Genomic DNA, 20,915 nt, shown 5'->3' on the forward strand with positions numbered 1-20,915 from the left:
TGTTTGTCTGGAACATGAGATTTCATGCCTCAACTGCTGCCCCAGCTGAATCTGTGCCTTAGTGAGGCTCCAGGTTTTCATATTGGCCTCCTCCTGGGTAGCTTCTGTCCGAAAGACAGACAGGGTTTGTGAGTGGGGAGGTGGGATAGGCTACAGAGTCCAAATACGTACCCAAAACCTTCCCACGTATGGACTGCCTCATTCCCCAGTCACGGTCTTCACTTTTTTCCCACCTCCTCTCCTTCTCCAAACTGGAATCCAAATATTGGGCACAATGAAGGAGAAATGAAGACAACCTCTTCTTTGGTGGGATCTGGGTAGCTTAAGGAAATTAATAACTTTTTCTCCCCTCTCACCCTGAGAAGTTTTCGGTGAAAAAGATGACACGATGCAGAGCCTACACTCTCAAAGCCGATTCAGATAAAGATGTTTGCTTTTCGTGGCTGTCATTGGCTCTGCCCCCAGCAGAGGCCACTGATGCTGGGCACAGGGGCTGCTAACTTGCTAACTTGAGTGTCAGCGATAGTAGGTGCCTCTTGGGCCAGCTAGCCCGTGTGTGGGAGTTGAGTTGGCCTGGAAGTCGTCTTTTTCTGCTGCACACATTGTCCCTGTGGCCCAGCAATGGCCTAGATACCCATGAGTACTCAGCACAAATAACCTCAGGTCCAATGATGAGAAGGTAAGCCAGGCATAGTGGCTCATGTTTGTAATCCAACACTTTGGGAGGCTGAGGTGGGAGGATTGCTTGAATCACCTCGAGACCAGCCTGGGCAACATAGTGAGACCTTGTCTCTATAAAACAAAACAAAACAGCCAGACATGATGGCATATACTTGTGGTCCCAGCTACTTGGTAGGTTGAGGCAAGAGGATCGCCTGAGCCCAGGAGGTCAAGACCACACTGAGCCATGTTTGTACCACTGCCCTTCAACCTGGGCAACAGAGTAAGATCCCCCAACTCAAAAGCAAACAAACCAATGGAGAAGGTGCCTGGGAGCCTCCAAGCTGATTGGGAGCCTGCACATCAGCAACCTGGGGATTTCCCACAAGTTGCCAAACCTGAGGCTTCTGTTTTTAGGGCACCATTCCAATGCCCCAACTGAGTCCCCTCACATCCCAGTTCAGGTATGGAGGGTACTCACCAGCTGAGGAGGAATCCAAGTGTTCTCTTTGTCAAGATAGAGAGGAGAGCACCAGAACTGCCCCTGGAAGAAATAGAGTTGCTGCCCCACCTCTCTTGTCTTTGTCAGGAGTATGCCCAGCATGCTCCTGAAATTTTCTGGTTTTTTAGGGGGCTGAGGAAATTAAGAGAAAAGGTATTGAGTCTTATATTTGCCAAGCTAATAGAATATCAGTCAAACACACCTAAAATAGAAAGATTGCTGGGTAGAGAAAAGACGTTCAGGCAGAGGGTAACACCAGAGATCAATCCACTTCAAGCAGGCATTTCTACAGTTGAATGCTGACCTCGTGTCTAGGACTTAGACCAGTGCTGGGCATTTGCCAGACTGGGTGTCTATGTGCAGTGCACGGCCTCAGACATCCCTGGGGATGCAAACAATGCTTACTCTGAGAGCATTCTCGCTGGGGCAGCCTGCAGGGTCCAGGGCCTCAGGGAAGCTCATTTTATGACTTATTTTCTCAACATGATTCCAGGAAATAGCTGGCATTTTAATCATTCACTAAAAGAATGGTGAAAATGCTTTAAAATGAAGGGTGGCTGGGCCTGACAACCTTTATTAAATACGTCTGCTACCAGTCCACCGTCCTCGTGGAAACAAACAGATGGACAAACTCTCAAGATGTACCTTTCAAATGCCCATATTTAGTCACTTTCTTGGGTTCCCACTGAGTGTCCAATGGTGACCCAACACAGAACCAAGCACTATCATCTTGGAGGTGAGCATGGTGGTGGTAGGGGTTATTTGTAAATTGGGAGACCAAGCTCAAGGCTCAGCTGGTAACTTCTGTGGAGCACTTTGAAAACATTTACAGAGTAGTTTACACCTATGCCCCATGGCAGAACAGAAGTCAAGTGCTTTCCTGAGTGGAGCATGAGGGGTGTTTGCTGCCCGGGGAACAAGTGGGTGATATTTGCCTTGGGTGTCTTTTCACCATCCCCTTCCTCTCTTTTGTTGCTTCTGACTGATCAGAGGCCTCCTCTGTAGAACTCATGAGTCCCCCAAGTTAATTCCAAAATTAACCCATTTAGGCGTGCTCAGGGAAGTGTAGGGATGAGGGACTCCTAGGGTCAAAGGGTAGATCGGATTAAGGTGTCACAGTCCAGAAAGCCTACTCAGGGAGTGCTGAGTGGCGCCTGAATGCCTCTGTTGGAGACTTTTCTGGAAGAGACTGACCCTGCTCAGAGCTCCCATTAGGAGAAGCTGCTGCTGGGAGCAGGACTGACCGCTGGCTCTGCCTCCCACCCCTTAGGAGCCCCTCTTAGACCACACTCTCCCGGTGCTCTTGGTCAATGACTGCACATGGCAGGGGTATTAGAACTGGGTCTTTCTTGCCCAAAGTGAAACTCCTCCAGGGGGCCACCTGTGCCTGGGCACTCCCCATGGGGCCAGACTGTGACTTCCTGGGAATTGTGCTCTAGTCTAAGACTCTTCCTGGCCAACATGCTTCCCTCCTTCTCTCCTGTCCAACACCTGTGTACTCCTGCTTCTTCCCTGCAACCTTCACATGAACTTCCCCCGATATACCTCCTGAACTTTTTTTTGTTTTTTTTGAGTTGGAGTCTCACTCTGTCATCCAGACTGGAGTGCAGTGGCCACTTCCGGCCACCGCAGCCTCAACCTGCTGGGCTCCGGCGATCCTTCCGCCTCAGCCTTCCACGTAGCCGGAATTACAGGCGTGTGCTACCACACCCAGCTGATTTTTAGATTTATTGTAGAGATGAGGTCTCACTGCCCAGGCAGGTCTCGAACCCGCGGGCTCAGGCAATCCCCTCACCTCAGCCTCCCAAAGGCGCAGGATTATAGGCTGAGCCACCGAGCCCGGCCCTCCTGAACTTCTAATCCCATCTCGGCATCTGCGTCTTGGAGGACCTAAAGTGATCACACTCTTTCCCATTCCCATTGAGCCCTAGGAAACACGGGGCTCAGACCCTTGAGCCGACAGTCTTCCCCAGGCAAGGATCAGGGTATTGAGGGTAAAAGATGGGTTTGTGTGCCTTAGGACTAAGGTGATGACAGAGCCCTAACCTCTATCATTGGAGGGATGGTACCAGATTTGGACCTCGCTTCCTCTGAGGGCAGACTGTCACACTTGCCTCTTTCTCTCCAGAATGTGGCACAGCTCGTGGGCCACAGTCACTGGACTGAGCCAGCACAGAGAGGGGGAGGCGAGAGGTGGTACCAGACCTTGTGGCGCTGACAATTGGGTATTCCTGCCTACCCAACCAGAGTTGCGGTCCAGGGAGCTGGGCATGAGTGAGATAGGGGTGGCTCACATGGTGAGCAGAATTCACCAAACAGCAGGACCATGGTTGCCACGGAACAAAGGGAAGACAGCCTGTCAGACATGGAGACCAGCAGGACCTACCTGGCAGCTGGGGAGAGTACTGGACCTCCTACTTCGGCTATGGGGCATGGATATGACAAAAAGCTTAGAGGCCCATTTCTAATCCCATATCTTTCCAGAAGGCTCCTCAATAAGCAGTTCCCTCAGTCCCTCCTTCCCTGCTCCTGGTGCAGGCCTAGAGGCCACTGGAGATGCCTCCAGGGTTGAAGTCAGTTGCGGGAGACATCTTGGAGGCAGAATTTAGCCAAGATTTGAAAGCTGTGGACCTGGACAGACAGGGAGACACAAAAAAACAAAGAAATGCTGCCTGTCTGGAACGGAGCTGGGCATAGTGGTTCATGCCTATAATCCTGGCATTTCAGGAGACCAAGGCAAGAGGACGGCTTGAGGTCAGGAGTTTGAGACCAGCTTGGGGAACACAGCAAGACCTCGTCTCTGGGAAAAACAAACAAATAAATACTAACTGAATGTGGTGGCATGTGCCTGTAGTCCCAGCTACTCAGGAGTTTGAGGCAGAAGGATTGTCTGAGCCCAGGAAGTTGAGGCTGCGGTGAGAATGATTGTGTCATTGCACTCTTCGGGACAGCGGAGTGAGACCTAAGCTCAGAAAAAAAGAAAGAAGAAAGAAAGAGAGAAAGAGAGAAGGGGGGAGGGTTGAGGGAGGGAGGGAGGGAGGAAGGGAAGGAGGGAAGGAACGAAGGAAGGAAGGAAGGAAAGAAGGAAGGGAAGGAGGGAAGGAAGAAATGCTACTTTTCTGGAACAGAGCTGCTCTTGGGAGATCAGCACAGACAATGTTTACAGGGGTGTGGGTGGCTCTGCGGGGGAAGGGGGTGGTCACCAAGGAAAACCAGCACATACTAGGATGTTGTATCAAGGTGTTTGCATTGGAGCCAACAGATATTAGGGAGACTGTGGGTTCCAGGGCAAGAGGCTGTCGTGACAAAATTGGAGTTTGAGCCATATGGTTTGAGCCTCTATGTGGGGGCTGGCATGGGTGAGTTAAGGACGCAGCAATAGTTTGTGGGAATTCAGGGCTGGCTGAGTGAGCTTGGGAGTAAGGATGGGTAGAACTGGGTGGACAGAACCTACTCCCTGCACTGAGCGACTACAATAACCACTCTGGGGAGCCTGCCGTGGTCACAAAGAAGCCTTCTTCTTCTTTGACCCTGGGGTGAGACATGACACAAAGTAACTTGAAGAGGATATGCTCACTCTTTTGAAGTCCAGGGCCTGCATGTGCCCAGGGAAGCCTAGAATTTTCCTAGGTCCACAGAAGCTTCTTTCCAACCAGGCAAGAGGCCCCAACACCTCACAGAAAGCACCAGATACTGTTGTTTTACTCTTATGTTATGAATATTTATTTTTTCTTCTTAAAAATGTACAAAAAATAAAATAACTGTATTTATAGTTTATAGACTCCCCCTCTCCCATTTACAAAACTATTAAGTTACATTTACCTTTTTTTAAAACATGGGAGCAAATTGTACATATATCAATCTCCCTTGCTTCTCTTTAAGAAAGGGCTGTTCATAGAATTTGGCACAAACCCTCTATTTCTGTTGCATTTTCATGATTTTTAAATAAGAAGGAAAATAAACGTTTGATTCATGTCATGCTTCCTAAGTTTCTGGGTTAGTACATGCCTTATAGTCTTTTAGGAACTAATTCCAAGATGATATCTGAATGCATTTTTCTGTTGGTACCAATTTCCAAACACTCATGAAGTCTAAACAATTTGGAAATATGTAAGAAAAATGCTTGCTCTCTTCAGTTCACACACACACACACACACACACACACTTGCTTCACGTCTCCCATCTTTCATGGATTTTTTTTTTAAGTTTATTTATTTAAGTGTGATTAATTTAAGGGAAAAAAACAAAGGAGAGAAGGCAAGTCTGCTTATCTTTCTGGAGTGTTTTTGCTCAGGAAGTTTTGCTCATCAAAGCTCTGCTAACATACACAGCGAGGGACACCTCTAAGTCAAGCCAGGGGTGCTCCAAAGATGCAGAGGGGAACAGATCAGATGGGATATGGCACTCTGTGCCACTCTTTGGTGGCCCTGACCTCATATCCTTTGTTCTGGCAATTGTCACCACAATGACCACTCAGAGACCCCAGGACAAGTGCAAAAGCATCTCTGATTTGTCTTCTGCGTTAGGGCAGGACCAGCAAGCAGTTTTCCAAAAAGGCTGAAGAGAGAAGGGTAGGTTGCTGGGGTCAGGTTGCTAACAATTTTGCCAGTTCCCTTCTCTGAAGTCCCAAGCCCCAGCCCAATGGTATTTGCGGTTACGTCTGCCACTCATGTCTGAAACTCTTCCTGACCCTAGGAGCGTGGGAAGTGCATAGTATAACACGTCTTTCCAACACTAAATTTCTCAATCTTAGAACAGAGCCCCATTAGTACTCAGGATGGTCCTCTCACTGCTGGCCTAGGGCATGGCAGTCAGAGTGGAGGAGGAAGAGACACTGGAGCGCAGCTGGATCCAGGATGCAAACTTTTGGCACCACAGGAAGGGGTAACATGTCGAGAACACATAGAAAGGTGCCTCTTTCTGTCACGCAGGGATCTTTGTGGCCACAGCACCTGCTCTCCATTCTGTTCAATACCTCGTAGCCTGGAGGAGAAGCAGCTGGAAGCAGCCCCTCCGTACTGCTTGGGGTCTCAGGGGCAGATGAGGTGGAAGCACAGGTGCCTCTGCTAAGACGTCAAAGTGCTTTACAAACAAATCCAGACTTTACAAATTCGGACCTTTGCATGGATCCTGTCCTAGATCCAGGGCCTTGGGTGCTGATGTGTCTGGCTACCAAAAAGCGAGTGCCTGAGTTCACAAGGGTAAACACAAACCCCTAAACCACCTACCTGTCCCCTAAGAGAACAGTAGCCCATGATGGCTCATCGTTTTGTGATTGTTGAGGGGAGTGTTCTCCTCTGTTCCCCAAGAGGACGAGGCTCCTCTCTCCCAGTCTGCCTCCTCAGGCTGGTGTCACAGGAGCCAGAGCTCATGGCCATTCTCACCCACACACTTACTTCCTCAAAACTCAGCACCCAAAAGCAAGGCAGTTAATGGCTCCCCTTCCGTCTCAAGGCCCAGGACGAAGCCCTGGCCTGCCATCGAGAGCTGAGCTGTTGGCGTGGCTCTCACTCTTGAAGTTGGGCTTTTGAAAGAAACACTTGAGATGAAGGTCATGCTTATAAACCATCAGAAACCATGAGGCACTACACAGGGTCCAGATTCTCATGAGAGCCAAGGAGTGCTGCAGCAGGCCCTGGCCTCAGGGCCCTGAAGGCAAGCCCCCTGCAGAGTCTTTCCAGAAAGCTCAGGGAGTGCCTGAAGTCGAGCTGGAGAAGGCGATGGGGCCTCAGACAATACGACCATTCCCAGGAAACAGCTCAAAGGAAGAGTCAGGCAGAGCACATCTTCGAGATAAACGTGTTGGCCTTGAGGGAGAGTCGTGCCCATGGAGGAGGGGATTCCTCCGGGGCAGAAAACAAGTTCCAGGCACACCCACTGGAGAGTTCATCCTCACATCTACATAGCCATCTGATACCCCCAAAGGCCCCCTCCCTAGCCCAGCAGGTCTCCTGAACAGGCGCAGAGGCAGAAACCTCTCATAGAAAGCAAAGTCTCTGGGTACATGTCTTCCCCCAGGCCAGTGGCAGTAAACATGCCCATGTACCACAGGTAAAATATATTATTGCAATATTATAAACACTATGTACATGACCGTCAGGAGTACTTTCTGTGTCACTTACTCATCACATGGTAGCTGAGTGTCTTCCTGTCAAGGCCTGGCGCCTCTTGCTGGAAACCCCTGGAGGTGTTTGGCAAGACAAACTTCCCCAGGGCAACCTGAAGGTTTCTGACCAGGAAGGGGGCATCCACCTTTTACCCCACCTGTGACTACTGCACCAGGAAGTAGCTCTTTTTGTCCAGCCACTCAGGAGACGGGAGCGGAGGGAAGGAAGCGGGGAGAATGTTTCAGGCTCTTCGGGATGAATGTTTCTCTTGAAGGAGGAACCCTGGACGGACTCATCCAAAGTCATCAGGGACTTGTAGAATCCTGGTGGGCCTGGACCCTGGGCTCTGGACAAAGGTGGGCAATAAATAAGAGCCCAAAAGGCCCCAGGCGCCTTCCTGAGGGGCTCAGGCTTCAGCTCCAAGGCAGGAGCTTGGCGGGTGGGCCAAGCACACTGCCAGCTGGGGGCCTTGTGCCTCACCCGCTCCCCAGAGTAGTCTTGTAACAGCAGTTGTGAGGTGGAGAAGATGGGTCTCTGGGTTCTGGGCCGGGGCCTCTGTCTCTTCCAGGGAGGAATGCACCAAGAGCTCCAGCCGAGGGGATGCCAGCCTTGGGCTCAGATCTCCATGAGTGTGACCTTGAAGCCTTCTACCATGCTTTCCATGTTGAGGATGAAGGTGTCCTCATTCGAGTAGTGCTCGATAATGTTGTCATCCATGTTCACCAAGATGCTGCCATGGGGTAGGGGGAGGGGGAATAGAAACAAAGGCTCATGAGCAGGGCAGGCTCCAGGCTCCAGGCTGGGGTCCTCTCAGCCTTTCTTTTGCAATGGAGGCTGGGAGGGGTGGAGGTGAGAGGACACAAGGCAGGGAAAGACCTTCTTTCGATTTTCTTTCCCCAAAACCAGCTAAAGGAAAGTAAAGCTTCAATTTCTCAGAACTAACTTTCAACCCAACTCTCTTGCTTTAAACATAAGGAAGTTGAGATCCAGAGAAGTTAGGAAGCTGAAATCACAGTCAGCTATTGCCAGAGTCAGGACACCATTAAGCCCCTAACTATTTTCATGGACCCCTACTGCCTCTTGAAAATGGATTTTAAAAATGCACCGCCTCTGCTCTTAGGAGGGAGAGGAACATAAGCAAGAATCACAGCTCCTCTTTGCAGAAAACATACTGTGTGCCAGGGTTTAAGAGATCTTGTATTTAGTCCTCACATAAACCTTGAAGGTAAGTGTCATCATTACTATTCTGCAAATGGGAAAACTGAGCAGAAGGTTAAATCCTTTCCCCCAAGTTCATTTGGCTGAGCTTGGTTTTGGAACCGGCTTTACCTCACTCTGCAGCCTGCCCTTAACAGCCTGTGATCTACTCCTTGGCTAACTATCCCTGGAAGAGTTACTAAACAACCAACAGCTTCCAGGAATGCTCCATGCTTTGGAAGGCCTTGAGCCAATCCCATTATTGAAGTCAAAAAGGTCTTAGTCTGAGAATGAACTAACTCTATCATTTTACAGCTATGTGTCAGCAGGCAAGTTGTTTAGCCTTTCAGAGCCTTGGTTTATTCTTCTGCAAAAATAAGAATCACCACCCAGCCTTAAAGGGTTGTTCTCAGGACAGAGGCATTTAGCACAGGGCCTGACACAGAGCTCAATGAAAGTGAAACATTATCATTGTCAGCATAAACAGCTGCACTTAAACAGCTGCACTGAGTTTTCTTCGGCAGTAAGACCATGAGACTTTAGTCAGATCTCAGTGTCAAAAAAACACACCCAGTGTATTACATTGACCTTGGCAAGAAGTGTAATATGCACTTTAATGAGCTTTCCAACAAGGGCCCTAGTGGTAAGGGTTTCCTGTTTGACCCCTTGATTAACAAAGAGGTCCCATCATTCAGAACACCTGAGCCTCCCAGCAAATCAAATTTCTTTATGAAAGTGGTCCAGAGAAGAGTTAAAAGACCATCTTTGACTTTTTGTAGAAAAATGGCCCAAGAAGCTAAGTCAACAGAGAGTCTCTCCTGGACTAAATCCTGCTCCCATGGCCACTCTTAGACCCTCATACACAGGAAGCCCATTCAGGGGGATGGATGGCAAAATTTGGAAACTAAGCACTTGAGCTTTAAGGACACAGACCTGGGTTCAAATCTGTGCTCTATGAACATGAGACCTTGGGAGAGATGCCTAAGCTCCCTCCGGCTTGGTTTCTTCAAGAGTAAATTAGAAATTATAATAGGTTCACCCATAGAGTAGTGAGGAGTAAATAGAGGAATGCATGTAAAGTACTTAGCAGGGGACCCAGAACCTAATGAACACCCCAAAAATAAGATCCATTTTTCTTAACAATAAGAACAAGCAGGTCCAATGAGCATTTGAGAACATCTTCTTGGTAATTACCTTGGGAGAATTCCCTGTGTCCTGAGCTCTTTTTGTTCCTATTCTATCACCTGAAACCAGCCCCAAAGGCCTCCTGTGATGCCCTATAAACTCCACTCTCTGCAGAGAGATGGCTTTGCCATTATCTGGTGTCCTTACCACCTCCTGACCCCTTTAGACCACCCGCTCATTCTGTCATTAGAACAGGGCATCTCACCTGATTTCACACCAATGCGCTCTCTCCCTCCCTCCTGCTCTCACCAAAGATCTTCAAAATGCATTGCACTTGTAAGTTGCCCTGAAGTCTTTGGAAAGATAACTGATATATAGTTTTTATGGAAGGTGTTTAACACAACTAACACAAGACAGTCACCATTTTTCTTCTTAAGGCATCACATAGACTTATCTGATGTGGAAGTCAATTTACATTCAGTTGGTTTCTTTCTTACCCTTTTTTGCTTTTCTTGTAAAGCTTTGCTATCTTCTCCACAGGCAGCCCATATTTTTCAGATATCTGTAATACCAATAAAACAAGGCAGATGAGCACAGAAGGAGGCCTAAGTGGAGGCAAGAGAGGAATTCTATTTCATCCTCTTGGACATTTTCCTGGACACAGAGTACTCTTCACTCACAAGTCAAACTCTCAAAATGCTCATCTATAAGCCTCTCTTTTTGGATAGAATTTAAATCATATGACAAAAGATCCAGCCACATGGGAATTCAATCTATGAATCCAGATCAATCAGAAAAAGAGTGACTCAAATCACAATGTTGGATTAAATAGGAAAAAATGAACAAGTTGGATCCTTTCTCCACTCCCTACACCAAAATAAATTTCAGGTATATCAAGGATTTACATGTAAAGGATGAAACCATAAAACACAAGAAGAACCCATGAGTCAATCCTTTGTATATTTGCCATTTTAAAGTAAGGAAGATCTTTCTAAGTGAGGCATGGAACCTAAATAAAAGGGTTTAAAGATTAATAAACACAAAATGAGATTAAAAATGTCAGTATAGCAAAAACCACCATAAAAACCTGAGGACAAATAACACACTGGGAAACATCTTTGCAACACAAATGACGGACATAGGACTAACTTCCCATACCTCAAGAAAAAGACTAACAATTCAAGGGGAAAAGGAAGAAGGCAGCATGAAGAAGCAATACGCAGGAAAAAAAATATAATTGGACAATAAGCATATGAAAAAATGCATCATCTCACTCATAATTTAAAATTTTTAAATGAAAGTGAAGTATAGTACTACTTTTATTTTTAGACTAACCACAACTCAAAAATTGATAAGACAGTGTCAGCTAGAGTATGAAAAACAGTAGTTCACATATTATACACTTTTATTCTTGTATGGAAGAGTAACAAGTTCAATTTTTTGGGAGAGACATTTAGCAGACAGTATTAAAATTTAAAATGCATATATCCTTAGACCCACGTATTCCACACCTAGTAATCTGATCTACAGGAATACATTCAGATGTATGTAAAGGTTTTCAAAGCATCACTCATTTATAATTGAGAAAACTGCATATAACAAACAGCCTTTAAACACATTTTAATATTTTCACAGTTAAAACCCACACAGTCATTCAAAGAAATGTGAGAAGTCTATATGAATTCACATTGAAAAATATGCTTAACATTTTAAGGGGGGACAAAGAAAGTTGTAAAACATCATATGTAGTATAATCCCACTTGCAGTTTTTAAAACTATATATAAGTATATAGAAAATATTTAAAGAACCTATTAACAGTAGTTACAGTGGACAGAAACAGGGATATTCTTTTACTTTTTACTTTGTACAATTCTGCTCCGTTTATTTTATTTTTCAATGATTGTGGTTCACTTTTTAAATATAAAGTAGTAATCGTTTAGAGATGGACTTTGGAAAGACCTGCCCTAAATACTTCCATTTCCAAATCTAATCTGCCTGCTCTTTCTGAGCCCAGCAGATGGTGGGACTCACAGAAAGCCAGGACAGATGAGGTTTGGAACTTGGATGACTGGAAAGTCTAACAGAGTCTAGAAAGAAGGCTGAAAAGCTCTAGAGAAAAGTTAAAAGATCTCTGGATCCTGGGAAGAGCTCATTTTACAGAGAATCACAGGTTCCCATGCTTCCAAACTTCCCACCCCACAGGAAGAACTCCCCATCCCCCAGTAAGCCCAGAGGAAGCAAAACAGGTGAGCCCAGGGCTGGGTGAGCAAGAGGAGACTGGGCACAGGTGGCCGACCCGCCACACACCACGGATCCATCGCTGATGAGACTGCGCACAGCAACACCTGAGCCTAAATGAGCCAAGTATGAGAAATAACACATCCAAGGGAGGCTTGTGGACAGGGAAGAAAGATGGCCTTGGGTTAAGGCATCCATTTGAACATAACATAAAAGAACACTTAAGAACATAGAACTTTTATGAAGTACACACTTGCAAACTTTAGATCTACAAATACAATAATTAAGCTACAAAAAAACCGAGAAGTTCAGTAAAGGAATGGAAGGCTAAGTCGTCGATTCAGCAAACCAAATGGTGCTATGAGAAACCAGGTGTAAAAAAATCTCAAAGTGCAAAGAAAAAATACACGGCATAGATGGAAACCATGAAAGAAAAGAGACTTGAAGACTAAGGACAAATAAGATGCAAAAATCACCCCAGACAGAGAAAAATAACCAGTTAGAGAAGAGGAAATAATGAAACAAACAGTAGAAGAAAGACCTCTGTTTTGAACAGCAGGAGTATCCTGAATCCCAGGAGAACTCAAGGAGAAAACACTTATACATCTGGCCCCTCTGTAAAGTGCCAGATCTCCAAGTGTAAAAGAAAAAAAAAATTCTGGAACACCCCAGACAGAAAGAACAAGTTATCCCAATAAATCTGGCTTCTGTCTTCTCATCTGCAGCACTAGATACCAAACGACAGTGGAATAACTCGTTCAGACTATAGATAAAAAATAATTTTCCCCTGTGAATCCTATATGCCAACCAGTTATCCCTCACTTCTCAGAGTGAAAGTAACATAAGGCTTGAGAGAATGTATCGTCCAAACATCTCATTTGAAGAAAAAAATAATACAGTATCTGCAGGTTTGGTATCTGCAGATTCAACCAACCATGAACAGAAGATATTTTTTTAAAAAAGAGGATAGAGGCTGGGTGCGGTGGCTCAGCCTGTAACCCCAGCACTTTAGGAGGCCGAGGTGAGAGGAATGCCTGAACCTGAGGGCTCAAGAACAGCCCGGGCAACTTGTTGACACCTCATCTCTATAATAAATCACAAAAACTAGCCAGGTGTAGTGTCGTGAGTCTGTAGTTCCAGCTGCTTGGAAGGCCGAGGTGGAAGGATCGCCTAAGCCCAGCAGGTTGAGGCTGCGGTGGCTGTGAGTATGCCACTGCATTCCAGCCTGCGTAACAAGAGTGAGACTCCAACTCAAAAAAAAAAAAAAAAAGAGGATAGAAAACATAGTAACAACAATTTACATAGCATATATATTATATTGGGTATTATAAGTAATCTAGAGATTGTATTAAATGTACAGGAGAATGTACATAGGTTATATGCAAATACCAGGTACTCGAACATCCTGGTATTTTGATATGGGGACTGATGTCTTGGAACCAATTCCCCAGGACAACAAGGGACATCTGTACTTACAAAAGAACTCCATCTGAACAGCAAATGCATCAGAATAGAGACTTTAAACTAGGCAAAGGGGGAATAAAACAAGCAACCAGGGTCATGCCCTAGGTTTGAGTGTATGTATGGCCACAGGGACTGGGAATGTGAAATACACGCGCAAAATGAGACTCTTAAAGGAAAAGGGACATAATGCAAAGAAAAATCTAATTGTTTCCTACGGAAAAAGTACTAAATGAGTTCAGCAAAATCTAGAAGTTGGAAGTTTGTGGTGACAGGGTATCGGGGGCATTTTAGTGGATTCATCTTAGGATGAAGAAGGAGGGGAGAGAGGAAAGATCTAAAAGTCTCATAGAGAGAATTGAGGGAGCTAGAGGGTCTTGCTGGAAAAAGAGTTGGAATTTCATTTTCAAATAGTGGAGAAGAAGAAGGAATTGAAACAATTTAGGGAAAGCGAAGAATGACTTCTAAATTAAAAAAGTGAAAAACAGCAATCCAACTGCAACACTAAAGAGAAAGAGGAAACCACAAAGTGAAATAAATAAGAAACAAAAACGTGGAGGAAAAAGGACCAAGTACATCAGTCACTACACCAAATGAGAATAAACCTCGTTCTTCCAGTAAAAGCCAGAATGTCTGGGTAGGTGAGAAAGGAAAGAGAAAACCAAAAGGAAGAGGAAAAGGAAGACAGAAAAACAGCCATATGTTGTTAAAAAAAGCAGCATTGAACATGATGTGGTGAACAAAGGACTGCTGATGACCATACCAAGCAAATGCAAACAAAAGCAAAGGGCAAGGGATGAGCTGTAATTTAAGGTGGATGAGGTGAGACCTGACATGATGGAACAATAAAAAGCACAATTATGGGAAAGCTATAGCAAGCATAAAGCCTTACCCATCCAACAGCATAGTACTTAAACAAAAATTATTGCAGATGTAGAAAAACCTTGAGAAAAGTGCCATTACAGCAGGAGATATCAAGAGATCTCTTTTAGAATTGGACAAATCTAGTAGACAGATAAGTAAAAACAGTTGAATAATATAATCAATATACTTTACATAGTATAATAAACACACACCACACACACACACACACACACACACACACATACACACATACACATTTTTGTCTCCTAAAGAGACTCTCTCACGAATTGGGTAACAGAGATAAGCCATTTGGGATCATAATTCAGTACAATGAGAAATAAAAATGTTAAGTTACCAGAAATGTTTAACCTCTTAGAAACACTCCTACATAACCCTGGCAGCCTAGCAGCTCACCATCTCTTCCTTAGAGAGCCAAATTCCTTTAGCAACTGCTTGGGAAGATGTTATATCTGTCTAAATACACTAACACTAGCAAGCTTCCTTGAACACCATAATGCTGTTTCCAAATCTGGTGAGACACTCGATCATGTAGGGTTGACATAACTTTCATCTCTCCTCCCCCAAAGCTCCCTTTGGAAGAATTTATGCTTCCTTTCTGTCTTTTTCCCATGCTTGGCACCTGCACTATTCGTCATGTCTCCCGGTGGCCGTATTTGCACATGTAAGTCAAAAGGGACTTGCCAAAGTGAGCTGCTTCTGCACCCAGAGAGTTCTGAGTGAAGCTCTGCTGAAGGGATGAAGAAAGGAAGACCCAGTTGGAGCCAGTTCTCAGGAGGGAGCTCACTGCTTTCCCCATTCCCCAGGGCTCTAGAACGACCCAGTTAACAGAGCTGGTGCACAGGGAAAAAAAATGCTTGAGGAGTAACCTGCTTCCACATCATTTCTAGGACCATCATCTCCTCAACTTGGTTGGTCTTGGCCAGCGCCTCTTAACCTGGGGTCTGCAGATGTTCATGAACTTGAATGGGGAAGACATTTACCCTTATTTTCACTAACCTCAAACTAGAATGTAGCATTTCCTTCCATTATGAACATACAGTAATATTAGCGGTTCCTGTGTCTTTGTTATATATTTCACATATATTTCACATCATATTAGAATTCTGCAAAGATTTCAAAAAAATTGATTCTACTCATCCATCAAACTTTGAAATTACAGTCGTTATTAGTCCCACCCATTGATCGTGATATTTAATGCATGAATAAGGATCATGCATATATTTCTATATCATAAATATGCTTTTTATTATTTTGGTGAGTGCATGTCAATATTCTTGATTTTGTTTCTGCTTTATGTATTTTATTTTACACATTTAAAAGCATTATTCTGGAAAGGTTTATAGATTTCACCAGACTGCCAAAGGTATCCATGGCACAAAAAAGTAAGAACCCCTGATCGCCCTTTTTTGCCGTATTGAAGTGTTTGCTATGTACTTGAAGTCCTTGTAGACTATGTCATTTGTATCTATCATTCTGACTTGCTTGGTCTTCAAGAGTTGGTTTTTTGAACTTTGGTTAGTGTTACTTGGAAGTCATTTTTAAAACAAAATGGAAAAATAAAATTAAAAAGAAAATATTTTTACTCAACATCAACAGGTTCGCATGTTAGGTTCCCTGTTCTAAAAGAGAAGTTAATTTGATCCTTGGGTTTTTCTTTTCAGAGGTTTGCCCCTCCCCCAGCAGCAGGGAGTCATGAACAGAAATCCCTCAGTTTACAAATCAATTGATAAGAATCAGAACTAGACAAGAAGCATAAAATCTGCACAAGTCCAATTTCTACCTGAGTCTGCTGGGAGCACCAATACCAGCAGTAGCTAGCATTTATTGAGTGCTGGATATGTACAGTTTTTAGACATATGGAGTGCTGCATCTGTTGGCTTGCTTAATCCTCACATATTACAATGGAATAAACACTTTCACAGACTCTGTTTCTCAGATGAGGAAACTGAGGCTTCTAGTCTTTAAGTGGCTTGCCCAGGATCCCTCGACTAGTAAGTGGCAGAGACAGGACTTGAAAGGGAACAACCTGGCAGGTGGCTTCAGATTCTGAACTTGTAGAGAAAATGGGTATATGTTAAGATAGTTTGGGAGCGAGACTCATGGACCCCATCTGGTACCAAATAGCAACTGGCAGAGATGAAATTTGTGTCCCCAGGTGGGCAGAGCCCTGCTCTCAGTGTAGCCTTCAGCAGCAAAGGTAACTTGATGATTGCCACACTGAGACGGTATTCTCTGCCCTCATGCAAGTCGGGGAGATTTGCCAAATTCAGAACCCTGGAAAGTGAGACTGTCAGCATCTCATGCAGAGGAAGCTGGCCATCTGTCGGGGGTTACAGAAAAATCCTTCTGCCTAGGGGCTGGATTAGATCACCCAAATAACCCTCCCTTTTATGAATGCAAAACATGTGCTACATGACTGTTCTGTCAGAAAGGGATGATTAAGAGTGCTTGGGGTTTTCAAGTCATCTGAACTAAGCATACACTTTAATCATTTTTTTAAAGTGCATTACCAATATTTGTAAAGAGCCCAAAGACTACCTGGACACACAGGAAGATCATAGGTCTTAGACACATCTCACCAACGTGTTACTGGTTGTTGGATGTTCTGTGATTTTTAGACTCTGACTTTGTGGAAAGTTCCCTTTGCTCAGAAGCCTTATGTAAGTGATAGAAGACAGACAGAAGTTAGAGATTCCCATTGGTTTTCACCAGTGTAGGATTCAGTCTGCCTTCTCCAGATGCGTCTAACAGAGCTGCCAGCTATAGAAGCCAGTGACTTTTAATTATTCTCATTTGGAATTATGTGCTGTTCAGCGTGGGCTCCTAAGATGCACGTCAGGGACTCTTGTTTGTAAACACTTCCTGGGTGGCTGCATTTGACCAGTCGAGAGAAGCAGGGAGGATTCATGCATCACTCCATGTATGAACGACTCAGTTGGATAAAAGGCAGGAGCTACTGAGGCCATGAGCAACCTTTTTCTTTGTGTACATCAGTTAGCATGGCCAAGAGAGCATCCCTGTCCCTTTCCTTATCCCCTTTGACTTGGAAGAATCTCAATCTGCTTTTCCACCTTATAGCATTTACATAGTCAGCGCCTCTATATTTTACTGCACATATTCATATCCATCCATTTATAGAGTATTTTATGTGCTACTTTAAGTATTATGTATACAAACTCATTTAATCCTTGCACCAACCCTATAAGGGAGAACCCCCCAAAATGGAATTTATTTATTAAAAAGTTGTGTATTTATTCTTACATGTTTAAACTGTAGTCACCTTCAAAGTACTCTTTATTTGATGTAATACACCTACAGAGACATTTTTTCCACTGTTCAAAACGGTTTTTGAACTTGTCAGTTTTAGTGCTTCTGCTGTTTTTTGTTTCACCTCTTCCACATCAGCAAAACATTTCCCTTTGAGGACTTTTTTCATCCAGGGAAACAAAAAAAGGTTGTTTGGGGTGAGATCGGGTGAATAGAGAGGGTAGGGCATGAGGATCATGCTGTTTTTGTTAAAAACTGCTGAACACTTAGCACAATGGTATGGACAGGTACATTGTCATGTTGGAAGAACCAGTCACCTGTTTGCTACAACTCAGGACGTTTCTTCCACAAATCGTAACACAACCTTCTCAAAACTTCCAGATAAAAACTTTGGTTGACCATTTGATCTGAAGGAACAAATTCCGAGTGTACTACAAGGGGCCCGCCTTCCCAAAAATAATTCTGGATTTTTTTTTTTTTTTTTTTGAGCTGGAGTCTCACTTGGTTGCCCAGACTGGAGTGCAGTGGCCGCTCCCGGCCACTGCAGCCTCGACCTGCTGGGCTCCAGCAATCCTTCCACCTCAGCCTTCCGAGTAGCCGGAATTACAGGCATGCGCTACCATACCTGGCTGATTTTTTTTGATTTATTGAGAGATGAGGTCTCGCTGCCCAGGTGGGTCTCAAACCCGCGGGCTCAGGCAATTCACTCACCTCAGCCTCCCAAAGGCGCGGGATTACAGGCTGAGCCAGCGAGCCCGGCTTAATTCTGGATTTTTTTTTTCACATAGCCCATTGTATTATCCTCATGATATTATCTCTCATTTCAGAAATGATGACACTGGGGTATAGAGAGGTTGAGTAACTTGCCCAGCCCAGCTGACTGGGATCAACTACTACACATCATACTTATTGCCTGATGCTTAGTGTTATTACCTAATCCCTTTTCCTTTAGTCGTGGTGAGCCGTGACTTGGAATGTTTATTCTTATTCCAATAACTTTTCAAATGTGAAAGGAATAAAACTTTATGAATGTTGATATGAAGCATGAGTCCCTAAATTGTTTCAAAAACAATTGCAAGATACACACACACACACACACACACACACACACACACACACACACACACACACACACGTCATTTTTGCATTTGCTGTTCCCTCTGCCTTTCCTTCATATCTTTTACATTTGAAGTTGTAAAGTCTACTGGCCCTAGAAGACTGTGAGTTCCTTCCTCAACAGAGATAGCATTTGGCCTTCCTGAACAAAAAAGGGATGAAAGTAGCCTAGATGTGGGACAATTCCTAAAATCCACAGGGGTGGGGTTATAAAATAGTCTGTAGGGCCACTTCCTGTCTTAAAACTACCTTTGCAGAGACATGGCCCCCAAACAGTATAGAATGGGCTTATTCCTATTCTAAGTGGCTATGCATGTAGGAGTTGAAAGTGGAATCAGACTCTGATACCAGTTCCTAGCGGAGATCCACACCAGTGAGTGGCTCTCAAACTTAAGTGTGTTTTGGTTCAACCAGGGGTCTTGTTACAAATGCTGATTCTTGGGCCCACCACTGAAGAATCTGATTCCGAAGATCAGGAGAGGGGCTCTGGATGGCATCTTGGAAATGTACCCCAGATGATTCTGATGGACCCACTTAGATAAGCAATGTCCTGGGTCCACAGTCATGAGTGGGGAACTGTGCCTGTGTTTATGGGAAGCCATTTTCAACCAGTGACAGGGTTCAAAGTGATGGCTTGAGCACAAGTAAAATAACCCTTGATTAAACAAACTTCCTTAAAAGTTAAGGTTTATTTCTTTCTATTCACTGAGCAGTTTTAGTTGTTTAAAAAATATAAATCTCCACACACAGTGACATTATTTTGAAATTAAGAGTCAAAACAAAACATGAAAGTCAGGGTCACGTTGCCTTCTTGTTTTGAGGTTTTGTTGAATGTGAAGCCTTGGATTGTGGAACACAGAAATCATTTCTCAGAGGCAGCTTTCTGCCTCTATACTCAGGAGAAGACCTCCCCACATAACTTCCAGAGTTTCAGTCCCAAATGCCTGCACCATTTCCACAACCTCACGTCTCCTCTGAAATCTCAAATTTGTGTGATATTACATAATGGAATTCCAAGCCAAATTAACTTTCCATCTTTTACACAGTAGAAAAATGAGTATCTGAGAAATTCAAAATCTGAGGAACAGGAGGAAGAAGTCTGCATAGTGTCCTTTCTAGCACTCATTCCTACTTAAAAAGAATTAGTAACCAAGACCAACTTTAACTGGGACTTAGTATGTACCAGGGGCCAGGCACAGTTTTATATCATTTCATTTAATCCTCACAACTACCCTGTGAGTTAGGTACTATTATTTTTTCTATTTTAAGGATGAGGCCAGGTGCCATGTCTCACAACTGTAATCCCCACACTTTGAGAGGCAGAAGCGAGAGGACTGCTGGAGTCCAGGGGTTAAAGACAAGCCTGGGAAACTTGATGAGACCTCGTTTCTAAAATAAATAAAATAAATTAGCCAGGTGTGGTGGTGCATGCCTGTAGTTCCAGCTACTTGGAAGGCTGAAGTAGAAGGATCTTCTAAGCACAGAAAGTCAAGGTTGTGGTGGCTGTGATCATGCCACTGCACCCCAGCCTGGGTGAGAGAGTGAGACTCTGACTCAAAAAGCAAGCAAGCAAGCAAGCAAGCAAACAAACAAATTTTAAGGATGAAGAAGGAGTTAAGAAAATTGTTCAGCTAGTAAGAGACATAGTCAGAATTTGAACACAGGTTTTCTGAGGCCAAAGTCCAAATGCTAATACCTAAACTATATATAGATGCTTATATAGATGGCTTTATTTTATATACACACACACACACGCATGCATACATGTATGCCATCAATACACAATTTTTTTTTGAGTAGGGGGTCTCACTCTGTTGCCCAGGCTGCAGTGCAATGGCAGGACTGTGGCTTACTGCAGCCTCGACCTCCTAGGCTCAATCAGTTGCTGGAGACCAGCTCCAGCCGGGTTCAGGGTACCCCAAAGGTGGAGACAGTATCGGCAATTGGGGGGAGAAGAAAGAGAGAAAGAGAGAGAGAGAGAGAAAGAAAGAGACTGGATTCCCGTCTAGTGCAGAAGTGATGTGTGTTATTGGGAATTACAACGGGTCTTTTATACACAAAGTCAGATATGGGAGGGGTGTCCCCCACCCACCAGAAACCTTAATCCATGAAAACATAATCAATGATTGCCTTTAAACCCTTTTCATATGATAATCTTAAAATCCCATAACAAAGGATAACCTAATCCGTGACTGACATATTCTATAAACCTTTTTCATCCTAAGCTGATTGATTTGTGCCAAGTTAAACAATTCTATAGAAGCTTAAGTATTTACTTTACAAACAAAAGTAGCCCATCCCAAAATGTTCGGAATGTGGCCCAGTCCAAAGTTCACAGTGGGCTACCTGCAAGTAG

At 44.4% G+C, this 20,915-nt stretch overlaps 1 protein-coding gene across 1 annotated transcript in view; it reads right to left on the reverse strand.

Moving 5' to 3' along the window:
* Positions 1-6,665: 6,665 nt before the first annotated feature.
* The window catches only part of GRHL2 (grainyhead like transcription factor 2), a 182,886-nt gene continuing 168,636 nt past the window's right edge, over positions 6,666-20,915 (reverse strand). Inside the window, exons 16-17 of the mRNA XM_008066408.1 lie at positions 10,089-10,153; positions 6,666-7,999 (exon numbers count right to left, since the gene is read on the reverse strand). Of these exons, the coding sequence (XP_008064599.1) occupies positions 7,885-7,999; positions 10,089-10,153 (180 nt within the window). The 3' untranslated portion in view covers positions 6,666-7,884. The remainder of the gene's footprint in view (positions 8,000-10,088; positions 10,154-20,915) is intronic.

Source organism: Carlito syrichta, unplaced genomic scaffold, assembly GCF_000164805.1.
Source record: "Carlito syrichta isolate Samal-C Ts95f unplaced genomic scaffold, Tarsius_syrichta-2.0.1 Scaffold308917, whole genome shotgun sequence".
In the NCBI taxonomy this organism is placed as follows: Eukaryota; Metazoa; Chordata; class Mammalia; order Primates; family Tarsiidae; genus Carlito; species Carlito syrichta.